The 15,075-nt window shown below is 36.7% G+C and overlaps 1 protein-coding gene across 1 annotated transcript in view; it reads left to right on the forward strand.

The window, feature by feature from the left end:
- Window positions 1-14,759, forward strand: part of Nmdar2 (glutamate ionotropic receptor NMDA type subunit 2) — a 521,025-nt gene extending 506,266 nt beyond the window's left edge. The window contains 2 exon segments of the mRNA XM_074176310.1: window positions 9,376-9,456; window positions 13,595-14,759. Of these exon segments, the coding sequence (XP_074032411.1) occupies window positions 9,376-9,456; window positions 13,595-13,634 (121 nt within the window). The 3' untranslated portion in view covers window positions 13,635-14,759.
- Window positions 14,760-15,075: the final 316 nt, after the last annotated feature.

The raw sequence follows: 15,075 nt of genomic DNA on the forward strand, positions 1-15,075 counted from the left end.
ACTACCGTGTTGGTCGATGATTCAAGCCCTAGTCTGAACGATCGATCTTCACTTGCTATCGTCCAACCCGTGTTAGGAATCACACGTTAAAAGGTAAGACCTCGTTAATCCTTAGCTCGCACAAGTTTCGACTTCTAAGGGTTGTCGTTCGTATGGGTGCGACAGCTGGTTAACGGAAAAAACAGATTTTAAAACAGATTTTGAATTACCTAATCTTGTTTGTGTACGATTGAAGAGAGGTAGCCAGATTTTGATAATGTTTTTCGCCTCCTCTCTTCTTTCGAATCATTCCTGTGTTTTTGAATTCCTATTGCTTTTCTATATACCCTTGAAGAGCGATTTTGAGTTCTATCGAGTCATACTATGTCTTCGAATGCGATAATGTGAGTGTCTTCTTTGTTGTGAGCTACAGCTGATCTGTCGGTTTGTTCGAGGCGACAATATCGCTTGTGTTCCTATACTCCTTTTCGCAGCTACAAGGAATCCGGTATTCCCCGGATTTTGCTGAACGTTTTCTGGGGTCCTTTGCTGACCCAAGAGTTTCTCTGATGGTTTTTGTTGCCCTAAATATTGGTTTCACGTCGGCATGTAACACTTCCAACATGGGGAAGGGAAGATTTTTCTCTAGCCTAGCTGAGATTATTTTGGGCATTAAAAACCTGTAGACCACTGCCAAAAATCGGAAAGCAGCATTCACACAAACTGGTGCATAGACTATAAATCGAAATGCAAAAGTACAATTTCACATTTTATTCTATGGCGTGCAGAAGAAGTCAAAAAATTCAAATTCTATTCAGTACACTCTTGAATTGAAGTACCAGAGAGTTTCGCAAATCAATATTGTTGATAGACATGAACTGTAATCACATTCACTGGAATCAACTACACTGACAAAAATATTGAATTGTTTTCTTGCAGTGGGTACTACCTTATTATTAGCTGCAATATACTTTTTCTATTCCACTTCACCAAATTCTCAAAACTTTTCAGTTTTTTCTCCATAGATTCAATAGCTCAATCAAATTCACTGCATAAATGTGTGTTTCCTGGTTGTCAAGTGAACCAAACAATCAAAAATTCAAAATGAAAGTTATTATCAGCAAGTATTACGAAAGAAAAATGATATTTGTAGTGAATATCGAATGAAGAAAATAACCATCGTTATTTATTCATCCAGACCAGAGACAATCTGTTAAGTCTTCCTATCGAGAAGAGTCGTTTTTGGCAATTTGTTACCAACTTAGACGTTGCTCGGTAGGAGCCAAGAGCTTCCAACGCCGATTGATTGTCCGAGAATATTTTTATTGACTTGTATGCGACTTGTATTTCCGCTTGAAATACAGTCGCATATGTTCCTAGGCAGGTTGATATCTCTATCCTGGGTCTGCGACTGAAAACACCTGCACCTGAACCGTAAGGTGTTTTCAAATCATCTATGAACCAACAATTATCAGCCCTCAATATTTTCTTCTCCCGGAAAATCCAGTCCTCTCTACTCGGGAACAGTACTTTATGAGGCAGTTCGTAGTTGACTGTTGAAGGCATGTAACTCCCAGTGTAAACCAACAGTCTGTTGCAGTCTGCATTAAATTGATTTGTGCAATTGGCAATGTGTTCAAGTCTATATGCAATCTATCTCTTTAATATTAATTATTTGCCTAGGCTCAACTCATTTCTTTCAAAATTCTGTTATATCTCATTTCAATATCCTGCTCATTCTCTACAATATTGCCTAGTTCCAACCTATTTGTTTCAAAATTCTGATATAATATCCAATTTTTATACGCTGCTTAATCTCTTCAATATTGATTATTTGCCTAGTCTCAACTCATATCTTTTAAAATTGTGCCATAATATCTCATTTCTATACCCTGCTCAATCTCTCCAATATTGATTATTTGCTTATTCTTGAGTTCAAAAAATATACTTATTGAAACTGAAAATCTCAAATTCTAATTATGTTCCATAACTCCTTGGATATTGTATTAAATTTCATCGTTAATGTCTTCGGGATATTACAGCTGATAAATATCATTAAAGAGGGTCTCGATTATTGCAAGCTGCTGATTGTAGACATAACTGCATATTTGGGATTATCCTCCGTTGTTCTTCCTGCTCCATGTTTATCTACGTGATCTGGGTATTAATTCAAATCATTTGTTTGATCCTGAATATTGGTCTTCATGAAGGAACATCGCCTCAAGGGTTGTCTTCAATTCAGTTATTGATTGAATCCTAATAGATATAAAGTTTGTTAGATGAATTTGCTTATTAAATATGCCTAATGAAATATAAGTTGAAAGTGTTATACATCAAAGAAAATTTGGCAATTTCCAGAGGCAGTTTCTCTGAATCGTTCACTGCATACAGAAGTATAGGCGGTGAGTTGCATGATAGATTTCAGAGTTGCTTATTGAAATTGCTAGCTTATTAGTCATCATTCCACATTCGTCTGGCAATGACAAATTGGTGATAATATAAGAAAAAGTATCTCATGGCCAGAGTCATGATCATAAAGAACAAAATTAGGGCTGGCCAAAAGGAACTTGTGATATCTGTATCATCCACTACTGCAGCAGATACCAATAGTAGTTTATGTGTTGATGAAGGTAAAATTACGAAGTCTCAACAACAACTGATTCATGAGCCATCATGCCCCTCCGGTGTTGAGTGCTTTGAGAAGTTTCCCAACACTGTCAATGTATGTAGAAGCTAAAATCTCTGTGGTCCATCGGCATTTACTTCCAAGCGGTTCTGAACTCGCCGCTTGGTACTTCAGCGAGATAGATATATAACCGTTTTTGGTTGGAAGGTTGGTGCTTTGTTTTTCCTTCATCCATTTGTGTTTGTTGACTCTACTATATGTAATATTTGCAAGGTGGTCCCCTGTGCCTTACTGGTGACGAGTGTGTGTATCGCAGACTACTAGGTTTGGTTCTGGTTCTACGAGATTCAGGTTCTAGGACGTCACGATCATGCGCAGTTGATATAAAGCGTTCTGGTTTCGACTGCGAAATGATCCTAAACCATCTTGAACCGTACCGAATCGTTCTTGCTCTCGTGGCTGAACTGTTCCCGTTACTCAGGCGCATTCATGTGGAAATTTCTTTGGGCTATTTGCTAGAATTTTTTTTTATTTATTTGATTCAAATAATTGATGATTTTGGTTAGATAACATTCCAACTGACTATAAGGATACGCTACATAACAAAATGAACATGAATAATAGTATTTTCTCGTCTTCATCACTTCATATATATGATAGGAGGCACAGTGGTCTCCTCAAAATGCGTTCTGCTTTGAACAAGTGTCCGAGACTATTTCGAACACTTGTTGGTACGCATCATGTCTTGCGCTGTTTCCAAACAAATTCGGATGTTAGAACCAGAACAAACCTAACTGTATGCAATGAATCGGATGTTCAGTGCGTCTTCGAGATTGCGCATCGCTGGATGAATTCACTCGAAAATACTCTGGGCGTTTTTTCTCAGGAGAACATCTACATATTAGGTGCTAAGATCCAAAACCCAGTTGATGTATTAGAGGGGTATGTATCTATAAGCATTTACGATCATTCGTAGGTATGAATGTTTGGATCTGGATACTTTATGTTTCTGCATACTAGCCGTAATCAGTGGAGGTAGTGATATATCTGACTGTTAGTTTTCTATCATAGGTGAACCCCAGGTTCATTCGTCTGAAATCCGTTGAAGACGACGTATCCTTTCGGTTGTGCCCTCCTTTAGGTGAATAGTATCATCTGGCTGTTGTCATGGTTACTGATAATCTTCCACAGATTGGTCCAGACTTCTGAACTGTCTGCTTGTTGTTGCAGGTATTCTATGACTAGCTGGTGACTAGTGAATCTGGCTGACAGAGCTATGTTTTCCACGTAGAGAGCCACCCTATTGAATACGTCTGCCATATATAGCAAAAAAATGTTTCAAAAAAGAATTGCGCCTTGAGGGACTACTCGAGGGACTACTAAGCATTGGCAACGTTAGTTAGCTAAAAAATCGAATAGTCTCTTTATTGTTCTCGTATAGCTAAAACTGTTCTTGAATATATCGTTCCGGCTAGACTTTTGGCCAGGTTGAAATCTTCAGTCGCGAAGTTATCCACCCCCAGAACTTGGAGTTACGTTGAATGTTTGGGCCTGAATTCAAACTTCTTGTGTAGTAGGATGTTCAGTAATCGGTCTAGCCCTCAAGGTTTTTCAGGGTGACGGGTTCTGCTACTTTGCTCATCAATAGAGTCAAGCTTATCGGCCGATGGGTATGGGAAACGTGGTGTTTTTGTTAGGTTTGGAGATTAGGATGACCATGGCCTCCTTGAAGGAATATGGAAAATATTGCAGTCAGATCCTGTTGAATACCCTTAAAAATAGCCCATGTGAACCTGTATATTTCCACAACAAATATTGTTTTTTTTTTTTCCAATAGTTTCCATCTTGAATGCTAGACACTGTGTGAAACCATGAAACCCTGAAAGTGAAGAAGGCTTGACATCCTTTTCATTCTTTTTTTCGATTCATACAAATAGAACAGGTAAACTGTTCGAGTCAAAAGTTGAATTGTTACTATCATGTCAGGAGATTTACAACTTATTATTATGTAATAGTGTTATAGCTACTACTGTGAAGATATACGAATTTTGTTATAATATAGATACTCTAGTGGACCTGGTTTCTGTTTTAAATTTTTATGACCATTAAATAAATAAATAAAAAGGTATAAATAGCGTTCAACTATTGTCGAACATGGTGACCAAGTACCTGGAACTCTTTATGTATTATTATGTTGTTTCAAGTATTTAGTCCGTTTCTATGCGTCTACTTCAAATGTCATATCCCGATGAATACGTATTCAATTAATTCAAAATAAATAATGATAATAATAACTGAAATGTTTGGCAAAAATACATTCTGGCTTCCTACTCTCGAAAATAAACTTCATTCATTCAATTCATACTAAAATTTGGTTTGGAAAATGAGAAAATCATCACCCAAATTCACAATAATAATATACCTACTAGTTTTTTTTTGCCAACTATCGTATCCGACTGAAAATTTCATGATTCATCATTATATTCATCAATATTGGTTCATTCTTTGTCATCATCAGATACAAATTCCGACGGATTCATCACAATCGTCATTTCCATTTGGAAATTTCTAAATGAAACTTCATTTTATTCTAATTGGAGGTTTTTTACGTATACAAGCAGCTGTCGAATGCTAGAGATGATTTTTTCAGATGTATAAACAATTTTTTCAACGTAATCTCGGAATATTTTTTTTAGTAAATTTTAATTTTTTGTATGGCTTTTGGAAAAATGTAGTGATCCACAGAAATGATTCGCAATGTGTTTTTTTTTCAAGAAAAAATACAAGCACTACAGGAAAATCTTTAAGGCGCTCTCAGATCGGTGCCTGTGCGAAAGTAGCGATTCACATTGTATTTGAATCGCTGGAGATTGAATCAATTTGGAAAAACGTTCTCAGGAAGTTTATTCCATATAAACGCAGTTCTTCAGACGAAAGAGTTCTTGAACGATGAAGTTCGAGGTGTACTGAGTTGAATCTCAAAACGATGAGCAGTATTTCTGTACCGCTTTTGGTGGAATCAAATGTGCCAAGTCACTTGAACACTTTCCGTGAAAACTCTATGAAAGAGAGACAAATCTCCAACCATTCTTAGATGTTCCAGGCTATTGAGGTTGCAAGTGAAGTTCGCGTCTCCAATTAGACGAATGGCTCTGAATAGAATCCAGCAACTTCAGAGTATGTTTGGGGGCAGAGCTCCATACATGAGAACAATACTCCAAAGAAGGTCTGATCTGAGCTTTATAAAGCATCAAAAGTTGCTGAGGTGTGTACAGTTTTCTGGGTCAGAACAGTGTTCCAAGCTTTTGAGAAGCAGACTTTGCAGTTCCAACGACATAATTGTGCCAATGCTTTTTGGTGTCCATTATAAGCCCCAACAAACTTATTGAAGCAGAAAAAGGAATTGTCTGACCTAACATTATTATATTTGGTTCGTAAACATTCATCTTTTTGGAAAAAATCGTTGCCTGGGTTTTGTGGCATTGAAATGAACCCAGTTACTTTCACCCCAATTTGAAATTACTTCTAGATCCCCATTAAGATATGCAACCTCCTGTTGCATCCTGTGCCTTCGTAACTGATGTCCTGGAATCCAAATGGAATACAAGACAAGTGTGCTGTCGTCAGCAAAGGAATATTTTGAATTCTTGTTTTTTTTTCAATAAGTCATTAATATCCAATAAAAAGAGGTTTGGAGACATTATGGATCCCTGAGGATCACCAGCGTTGATGGTGAAATGATCCGACAAACCATATCATCGAAGTTTGGCCAGCAAACCCTCATGCCACACACGGTCAAAGGCCTTAGAAATATCAAGCGCAACAACTCTTGACTCTCCATGTTTCTTGATTTCGTTATTCCAAATAGGGGTGACATACGATAGAAGTTCGCATGTTGATCTTTGTTTCCGAAAGCCATATTTATGATTGCTCAAGATGTTGAAGCCTTCCAAATATGCGAGGATATGGTGCTTCAAAACTTTCTTCATGATTTTTGATATTACTGATAGCAAAGCGACTGATCTGTAGTTATTTGTGAAAAGCATTCTGTTGTAAATTTGATGACACTGACTTCTGAAATTGGATATTTCCAATATCATGAAATAAAAAAAAACAACATACCAAAATGGTTTTCACAATGAGACATTTCAAACCTCAAATGAGCGTAGTTCGAGGAAATGTTGCAGTGAAACTATGTGGCAATATTTTCATGGCATTTGACTTATAGAATTTAACATATTCCGTAGTATCTTCACTGAACTACAAAAATTGAAATCATCGAAAAAGGTTCGTTTATTCATCAGTCAGCAATCAGGAGAGGATACAGAAAATTTCGTGGGAGTCATGTTCCGTAACAAATTGTTTTGATATTTGATTTGAAGTATTATTCAAACTCCATGATTGATTTGTTGTTCAAAAAGTTTTGTCCATTTTTATGAGTCTACATCAAACTTTAATATCTCGTTGTATACTCATTCACATAAATGACATTTGAATAAGTCTTCAGCATAAAAACGAGCTGGGGCTTGATGAAGTCAACGAAGACCGTCATTGCTGGTTCTGATTGGTGAAGGTTCTACCAATGAGAAAGTTATCGAAGTTCTTGGAAAGATAATTAGGTTCGATTAGGTTTAAAGTGAGTGGGTCTATTCGCCCCTCCACCGCAACACGCAAGAGTTCATTGTGGCTCACACCTATTCACACCCGACCAAATAAGCCCAGCTTTTTAACGAAGCCGATTAGTTTGTATGGTGAGTGGTCTTTCAGATCAGATGGTAAGAGTACGGCTCTGCCAAACTCCAAAAAACTGATTCGGTCTCCAACGAGGCAGGCACAAAGTATATGCTCTGCTGTTCTATCGTTAATGAGGTAGTCGGATAGTCAAGATGCAAGATTCCCACCTTAATACCCGCGACAACCTTCTCAAATGACGGTTTTTGCACATCAGCTATACCCGATGATGCCGTGCAGGGCTTTTTTTGCCTCTGGTTTTGGTAAATCATCACTTGAGCGCAAACGTTTGTTAATCTGCTCATGGGTGATTTGTTCCTCCACCTGGTGCAAGGCGGTTTCATGAGGTACCCCGTTCTTGAGGACACGACTCAGTCGTCGGGAAAGAAAGTCAATCATGGCAGAGACCCGCATTACCGTGACGAGGCGATGCTACGACGAGAAGGCGCCCGGTATCTCGAAGGTTCCGCTGATACAGCTGATAGGCTCAGTGTCATTCATCCTCTCGGCACGGATACACACAACTTAGTATCAAGCCATCGGCATCATTGGGATGCCATTCAGTAAAGGAATAACAGAACCACAAGTGATTCAATCATTTCCGTATCCAGCGGAGCTACGTGGAAGCAGGCATCTGATGGCCGGTTTGCTCAACCCCCACATCCCAAGCCAATGCACTCGCCAAAAACAGCATGCACAGTGGTTCAGGCAGTGAAAGATGAACAAGAACAGCCAACCCGCCTGGAAAGATGGTAGTCTATTGGCGAGAGGTCTGGGAAGTATGGTGGGTGAGGTAATTCGGTTGATTTTCGGAGGGTGATTTGTGAAACGTGTGGAGACCGCCGTCATGGAGCAGGATCGGACTTCTTTCTAATACGTTTTCAACCATAAAAAATACATCTGCGCTGATGCCCCGTTCTTTCGCCACCCCATACACTGTTTGTGATGGGTCTGTCTTCGTCAGAGTTCTCACTTGTCCTGGGTTACTGTAGTTTGACCACTTTGGGGCTCATCTTCGAAGCTAAATTCTCCGGAATGAAATTATGCAAATCAACATCGAACAGTTAATTTTCAAATGCCTGGTTAATTTTTCGAGCGGTTTCGGTAGCGTTTTGGTTCAATTTGAATTCATCGAGAAAAGTTGGCCAAAAATCGATCTGGTTAGCATCAATGTATAGAGGAAAAACTCTCTATCGAATAGTAGGTACCATGACAGATCAGAATAAATATTTATTGAGACTTGGATCTACAAAAACAAATGAAGTTGAAACGGAAAAACTATTAAAACAACCTTTATTCGCGTAGTAAATTAGGCAGGCCTTGATTTCATATGAGTTCAGAACTTTATGTTTCATGTTTCTCAATGTTTATGTTTCCCAATGCTTCATTCAATAGCATCATAAAATTTCAATTATTTTTAACGAATTTCATAAATTGAAATTGAAATATAATGTGGAACTATGAAAATAGTGATTTTCAAAAAACCGAAACAAATTTTATGGATATTTTTCTGTGTTTATTGAAAAATTCAAAAATGCTTGCTAGTTTATGATACTTTTCAAGATCCTGAATCACCAGACTATTTGTTTTTTTCGCTAATCCCCCGAAAGGAATGTCATATACATTTCTGATCGAAATATTCTTCGATTTCTGTTAGAAAATGAATATGGCATTTAAAAGACTCACAAATTCATCAATATTAACTTATATTGATTCGATTGATCTCAATTGATCTTGATTGATCATAATTATAAGTATTCATGTAGAGCTTTTGTGAAAATATGTTTGTATATTGGGTGCTGTCCGTTAGATAAATGAACAAAATGAAATAAAATAAAAAATAGAAATAATCGTGGAGTCACTCCCTGTTCTACGCCACTGTCAGCACTGAAAAGGCTTTCCGTGCCTATTCGTCAAAAGCATATAAAGAAATAAAGAAATGGAAAACATCCAGACAACTTTATTCCGCCATCAATCTCCTCTCTTACTTTATTGCTTGGTTTAGAACTGAAAGGTACTAATGATATACACTTTTTTAGTGTCATCGTTTCCGGCGAACAAGCACGAGCTAGATTACGAACGCTAAATCCGGATAGGGGTAGCGACGTTGATTTATTTGGGTAAGTATGAAAGTTTTAAGAATTTTTCACACTTTTCAGTTTCACAGAAATTTAAATCTCTACTAAATCTCTAAATCTCTATGAGGTCATACAGTACTTCAATTGTTTTTTTTTCTTTTGCAATCGTAGCCTTTGGTGTTTTTGGGTCTCATGCTTCTGAATTGTTGAAAGAAATTGGTGGAAGAATGACGAACTCTACCAGTGACAACCGAGCCTATTCATTTATAATTCAAAGAATCAGTATCGCCATTCAAAGGGGTTAAGTTAGGTTAGGTCCAAAGTAAGTGGGCCTATTCGACGACCCTCCACCGAAACCCGCAAGGGGTTATTGTGGCTCAAACCTATTCACACTCGACCAAATAAACTCAGCTTCTTAACGAAGCCGATTAGTTGGTGAGTCGTTTCCTGGCTGCCACATCGATATTGGGTGCTCTTCCGTTTACTCAAAAATTAGATGCAATATTAAATTGATGGATGTAGCCATTACTACGTGGTAGGAAATAATAATGAAGAAAAGGGAATTAAAACTTTGTTTCTTACCACATTACTGCAGTAACTTCAGTTACAAATAAAAGTGGTATAAAACATAGAAAGTTTCAATTCTCTTTTTTTCTTCAAGATGAAATATTCCTGAACCCACAAATCAATTCAAAATTTTCTATGAAAAACCCAAAATGGAGTGAGCAGATAAACCATTTCCAGATTTTCCCAGAAGATGCAGAGAAAAATGAACAACTTCTAGAATTATCATTCTCTTACAAACTCGAGAAGGCTACCATAAATCTATCTAACTCAGTTTCAAGCAATTAACTTCAAATTCCTCATTCCGTTGGTCCAATGATGGGATACCCATGAAAAAACGTACCCTAAAAGCTGGGACACTAATAAAATGGCCGGAGATTATTGGCTCCGGTTATTTAGGAAGCGATACTAGAACGAACTATCCTTGAGAAAGCCTGAAGCCACGAGTTTGGCTCGCTTCGGCGTTTAATAAACATACAATGAGCATAACATTTGATAATTTCAAGAAAGCCCTTTCTAATTGTTCTCCTGACATAACAGCGATAGATATCTGGAATTAAGACGAAACTGGGTTGTCAACTGTCCATGTTTCTCCCAAGACATTAGCACCTCTGGGCGAAAAGCAAGTTGGGTCAGTGACTAGTGCTGAAAGAGGAACGACAGTAACAATGACAGCAGCTGTTAATGCAGGTGACAGTTTTGTCCTACCTATGCTGATATCCCTCGTGTAAACTTTAAGGATTTTATGTTAACTGGAGCTCCTGAAGGCAATATTGGAGGTGCTAATCCATCTGGTTGGTCGAACGAATCTATGTTTGTGAAATTTCTTCAACATGTTATCAAATATACAAAGCCTACCAAGGAACGTCCTAACATTATGTTATTAGACAATCATGAAAGTCACATTTCAGTACCAGCTTTACAAATGGCAAAATATAATGGTGTAACGCGTATGACTCTCCATCCACATACTAGCAACCATTGGACAAGTCTGTTTTAGGGCCATTTAAGACCTATTTTAATACAGCGACGAACGAGTTACTCATGACTCCAGGCCCTGTGAGAAACCCATTAACTATTTATAATATTGCTGGCTTCGTGGAAAAAGTTTTCCTCTTGCCTTCACATCAAACAATATTTCTAAAGGTCTTAGTTCGACTGGTTTTCATCCTTTGAATGAAAACATCTTTACAGATGCTGATTTTGTGCGCGCTTCCTTTTCTGATCGTCCACCAGTCGAAACATCACCTACCAGAATTGATGAGGAGCTTTTTGATCAGTCGACCACTTCAGGTCAGGAAGGTTTAAGCCCGAAATCACTAACGTTGATATCGCCAGTTATGATTCGTCCTCACCCAAAAGCCGATCCTCATAAAGGAATACGAAAGGGAAGACAAAAAGGACGATCCAGTATACTAACTGATACACCTGAAAAGCAAGAAATTGAAAATATGAAGGCTAAAAAACGTGTCGCAACTAAATCAACGTCCATAAATCTGTTTGCAAATACGAGTAAAAAATTTGTGACTAAAAACATATCTAAAATTAGAGATAGAGAAGAGAAGACCTTCAGAAACCAGTGAAGATTGTGTCAATTATTTGCTGAGTGAGACATCTGAAGATGTCTCTAATAATGACAGTGAAACTGAAACCTTACAGACCGAAAGTATGAATAAAGTTGATTACAATATTGGAGACTATGTTATATTCATATAAGAAGGTTCCTATTTCGTTGGGAAGATTGAGTCAATGTCTGAAGATGGTGTTTTGTTAAAATCCATGCAAAAATCACCTAAGAACTGGAAATGGTCAGAAAAAGAGGGAATCTGTACCCAACCAATAACATTAAAGAAAAAATGTAAGCACGTCAAAGAATTAACAAAAACAGAGAAGTTGCTTATGTTCCGGAGATAAAGAAGTACTAGGATTTCTGCTAAACGCTTCACACCTAATAATATACCTAGATATTGATAATATTCTAATAAACGCTAGTCCTTATGACTGAGTATGAAGTTAAAAAAGAAGTACTTAATTATCGTTTATAAAGATGATTGTTTAAATATTTCATTTCCCAAGATTTGTCAGGTACGATAGGTAGATTCCTAACACGGATACCTGATATAATTAGATCTAGATTAGATTAGATCTGAATAAAACGACTGTAGTATATAAAAGTCAATAGTCTCCTTAATTGTCCATGTTTTACCCCCAATTTCTTGATCTGTCCTAGGTACACCCTGATAGTGACCAAGGTACATAGGGTGTGTTGTACTTTGGCCATCTTTGCCATTTTTTCAAACGTCTTAAATACATGTGAATATGTAACATAACATTTCTAATTTTTTGTTGGAGGATACTCGAATAAGTGACCTCCTAAAATATGGAAAAATCGTTTGTGTACACAATATTGAATTTAAATAAATTTTTTAAAAAAAACCGTCCTAAGTACAACAGGTTTCCTATGCACGATGGCTGCCGCGTTTGTTGACACTCGGGCGAAAACAGTGTCGTGAAATTGTTCCAATACAGTGTTTAGTGAAGGTTCATAGCAACGAAGCAGAAACATGGGTCCAGACAAAAGAACAATGAAAACAGTGAACTCAACAGAGAGAACCGGCTCCGAAAAAGGCCAATACCTTTTCCTATGCAGGCAAGGCTATGACATCGGTTTTTTGGGATGCGCGTGAAATGATTTACATTTTTATTTTAAAAAAGGTTAAACTGTCAACGGCGGATATTATGCGAACTTATTGCAATGTTTGATTGAAGTAATCAAGCAAAAACGGCTACATTTAGCTAAGAAGAAATCACATTGTCGCAATGACCAAAATTAACGAATTGAAGTTTGAATTGCTACCTCATGCAACCTATTCGTCAGATTTAACCCCTTCGAATTATTTTCTGTTCCCTAACTTGAAAAAATGACACATTGGTCACAGATTTTCCAATGATGAGAAAATGATATCAGCAGTTGATAGATATTTTTAAGGGGACAATAGCCTGACAGGTTGACGTGGGTAGTCAGCTCTACTCAGTCAATCGAACGTTGTGCGAACCGGTGGTTCGAACCGCAAGGCCGGACGATCGACTTTCACTTTCTATCGTTCAAACCGTGTTAGGAATCACACGTTAAAAGGTAAGACCCCGTTAGTCCTTAGCTCGCACAAGATTCGACTTTTGAGAGTTGTCGTTCGTAGAGGGGCGAAAGCTGGTTAATGGAAAAGCAAATGGAACAGATTTAACCGCAAGACAGTTCTTATTATGAAAACGGTATCAAACTTATTAAACATCGCTGGGAAAAGTGTATAGAGCTGCAAGGAAATTATTTTAAATAACAAATACGTTTTTTTTTCCAAAATTTTCCCTCATTAAAGGTTTAGCATTTCTCTTCGATATCACGCAATAACTGAACCTGAAGTTCCCCTTCAACAAACATTTATTTTTTTTAGATTATGAAAGATAAGAGTTCCTGAAAAAGTAAATTGAAACTGTTTGTGCTTCTTCAGCGATAATTGTCTCTGATGTTTCTTGTGTGTCCCAAAAATTCAGAAATGATCATATCGTGAATACTGTTCTGTCAAACTCATTTCAGCTCAAACAATTCTTTTTGTTTCAGTCGCCGAACGGAAATAGCAGAAATGGAAACTGTGCTGTGATCGAAGTAAAATTTGCACAAATTAACAACACCAAGTACTGAGAACAACTTTTATGAAAAACTCGCTCAGTATATCCGTATAATTTTGTATTGCCTGATAATAAAATGAACTCTTATGATTGTGGTGCATTGTTGATTAGTTTCAGTGACTACTCAATACCATTATAGACTTCATGAAAGGGGAAAATTTCAAACAAAAGGTCTTTATCATCGGCAAAATCCTGAACTGAGTCCAAAGCTCTTGACGTGGTAGTTTCAGATATTTCAGAAATTCGATTTATTAAAATTGGTGTGAAATATCAGTTTGACATTGTGTATGTTGAAACTCAGAAACTGGAAAGGTTCTCAAATTCTCGAAAAGTTGACATTGTTTGCCACAAATAACATGAATCTGAATACCTCTTTTAAGTTAATGAAAATATATCTTGAAGGTAGTATGAATTTTCCTGACCTTGAACGACCTAGTATCCAGTTGAGGAAATTATTAACGAACTCAATAGGAAAAAGTGTTTTTTTTAAAATTTATGTACTATGGGAGGCTACAAAGTTATTCATAACGATTTTTTCAGTCATTTACGTAATTTATATATGGAAGAGCACACTTCTAACACTTTCCAAAGTAACATTTTCATCAAGCGCTTACAGGAAACAACAACATCGAGAAGATAGATCTAATAAAATAAATTATGTTGAAATATAATTTTTTCATTATTTTAAAGAAATATTCATATATTCAGTTGTTTCATCTGGTAATCTGAAGTACGTAGAAAAAACAAAGTGTAGTTTCAGGTTTCTTAAATTGTAAACAATACGTAATTCTGGAAACAGAACTCTGTTGAACACCACAAAAATGCAATTAATGAAACTCTCGTCTCTCAATCAAACTGTCTTTTTATTTTAAAATAATTTTCATTAGAAGTGAACATAGTATCTGTTACCTCCCATTCCTTTATTGTGGAGATCACTTGAGACATTTTGGTGATTGACTATGTCGAAAGCCTAGTCAAAATCCACAGATAGCACAGATCACCAGATATTTCTTCAGTTCGGACTTCCTTTGTCTGATATAATATAAATTGATTTGATAACCCTGAAAAAATAAAAAAGATTAACCGAAAATAACAATTTTATTAAACAAAAAACTGAAATTACAAAGAAATAACATACAACAACAACCAAACAAATAAAAATTGAAATATTAATAAAAGCTGAAAAAATGGAAAAAATCAAAAATATTATTTACAAAAAATGGAAAAATAAAAATTAAAAGATTTTTCACCAAGTTATGTCACAACGTTTCGATTGTTAGTATCCACATTCGTCTTTGGGTGATATCAGTTGTTGTTGTATGTTATTTCTTTGTAATTTCAGTTTTTTGATTAATAAAATATTTATTTTCGGTTAATCTTTTTGATTTTTTCAGGGTTATCAAATCAATTTAT

Source organism: Leptinotarsa decemlineata, unplaced genomic scaffold (genome assembly GCF_025532065.1).
Source record: "Leptinotarsa decemlineata unplaced genomic scaffold, Ldec_3_MD MMD2_tig00001719_RagTag_RagTag, whole genome shotgun sequence".
Taxonomy (NCBI): domain Eukaryota; kingdom Metazoa; phylum Arthropoda; class Insecta; order Coleoptera; family Chrysomelidae; genus Leptinotarsa; species Leptinotarsa decemlineata.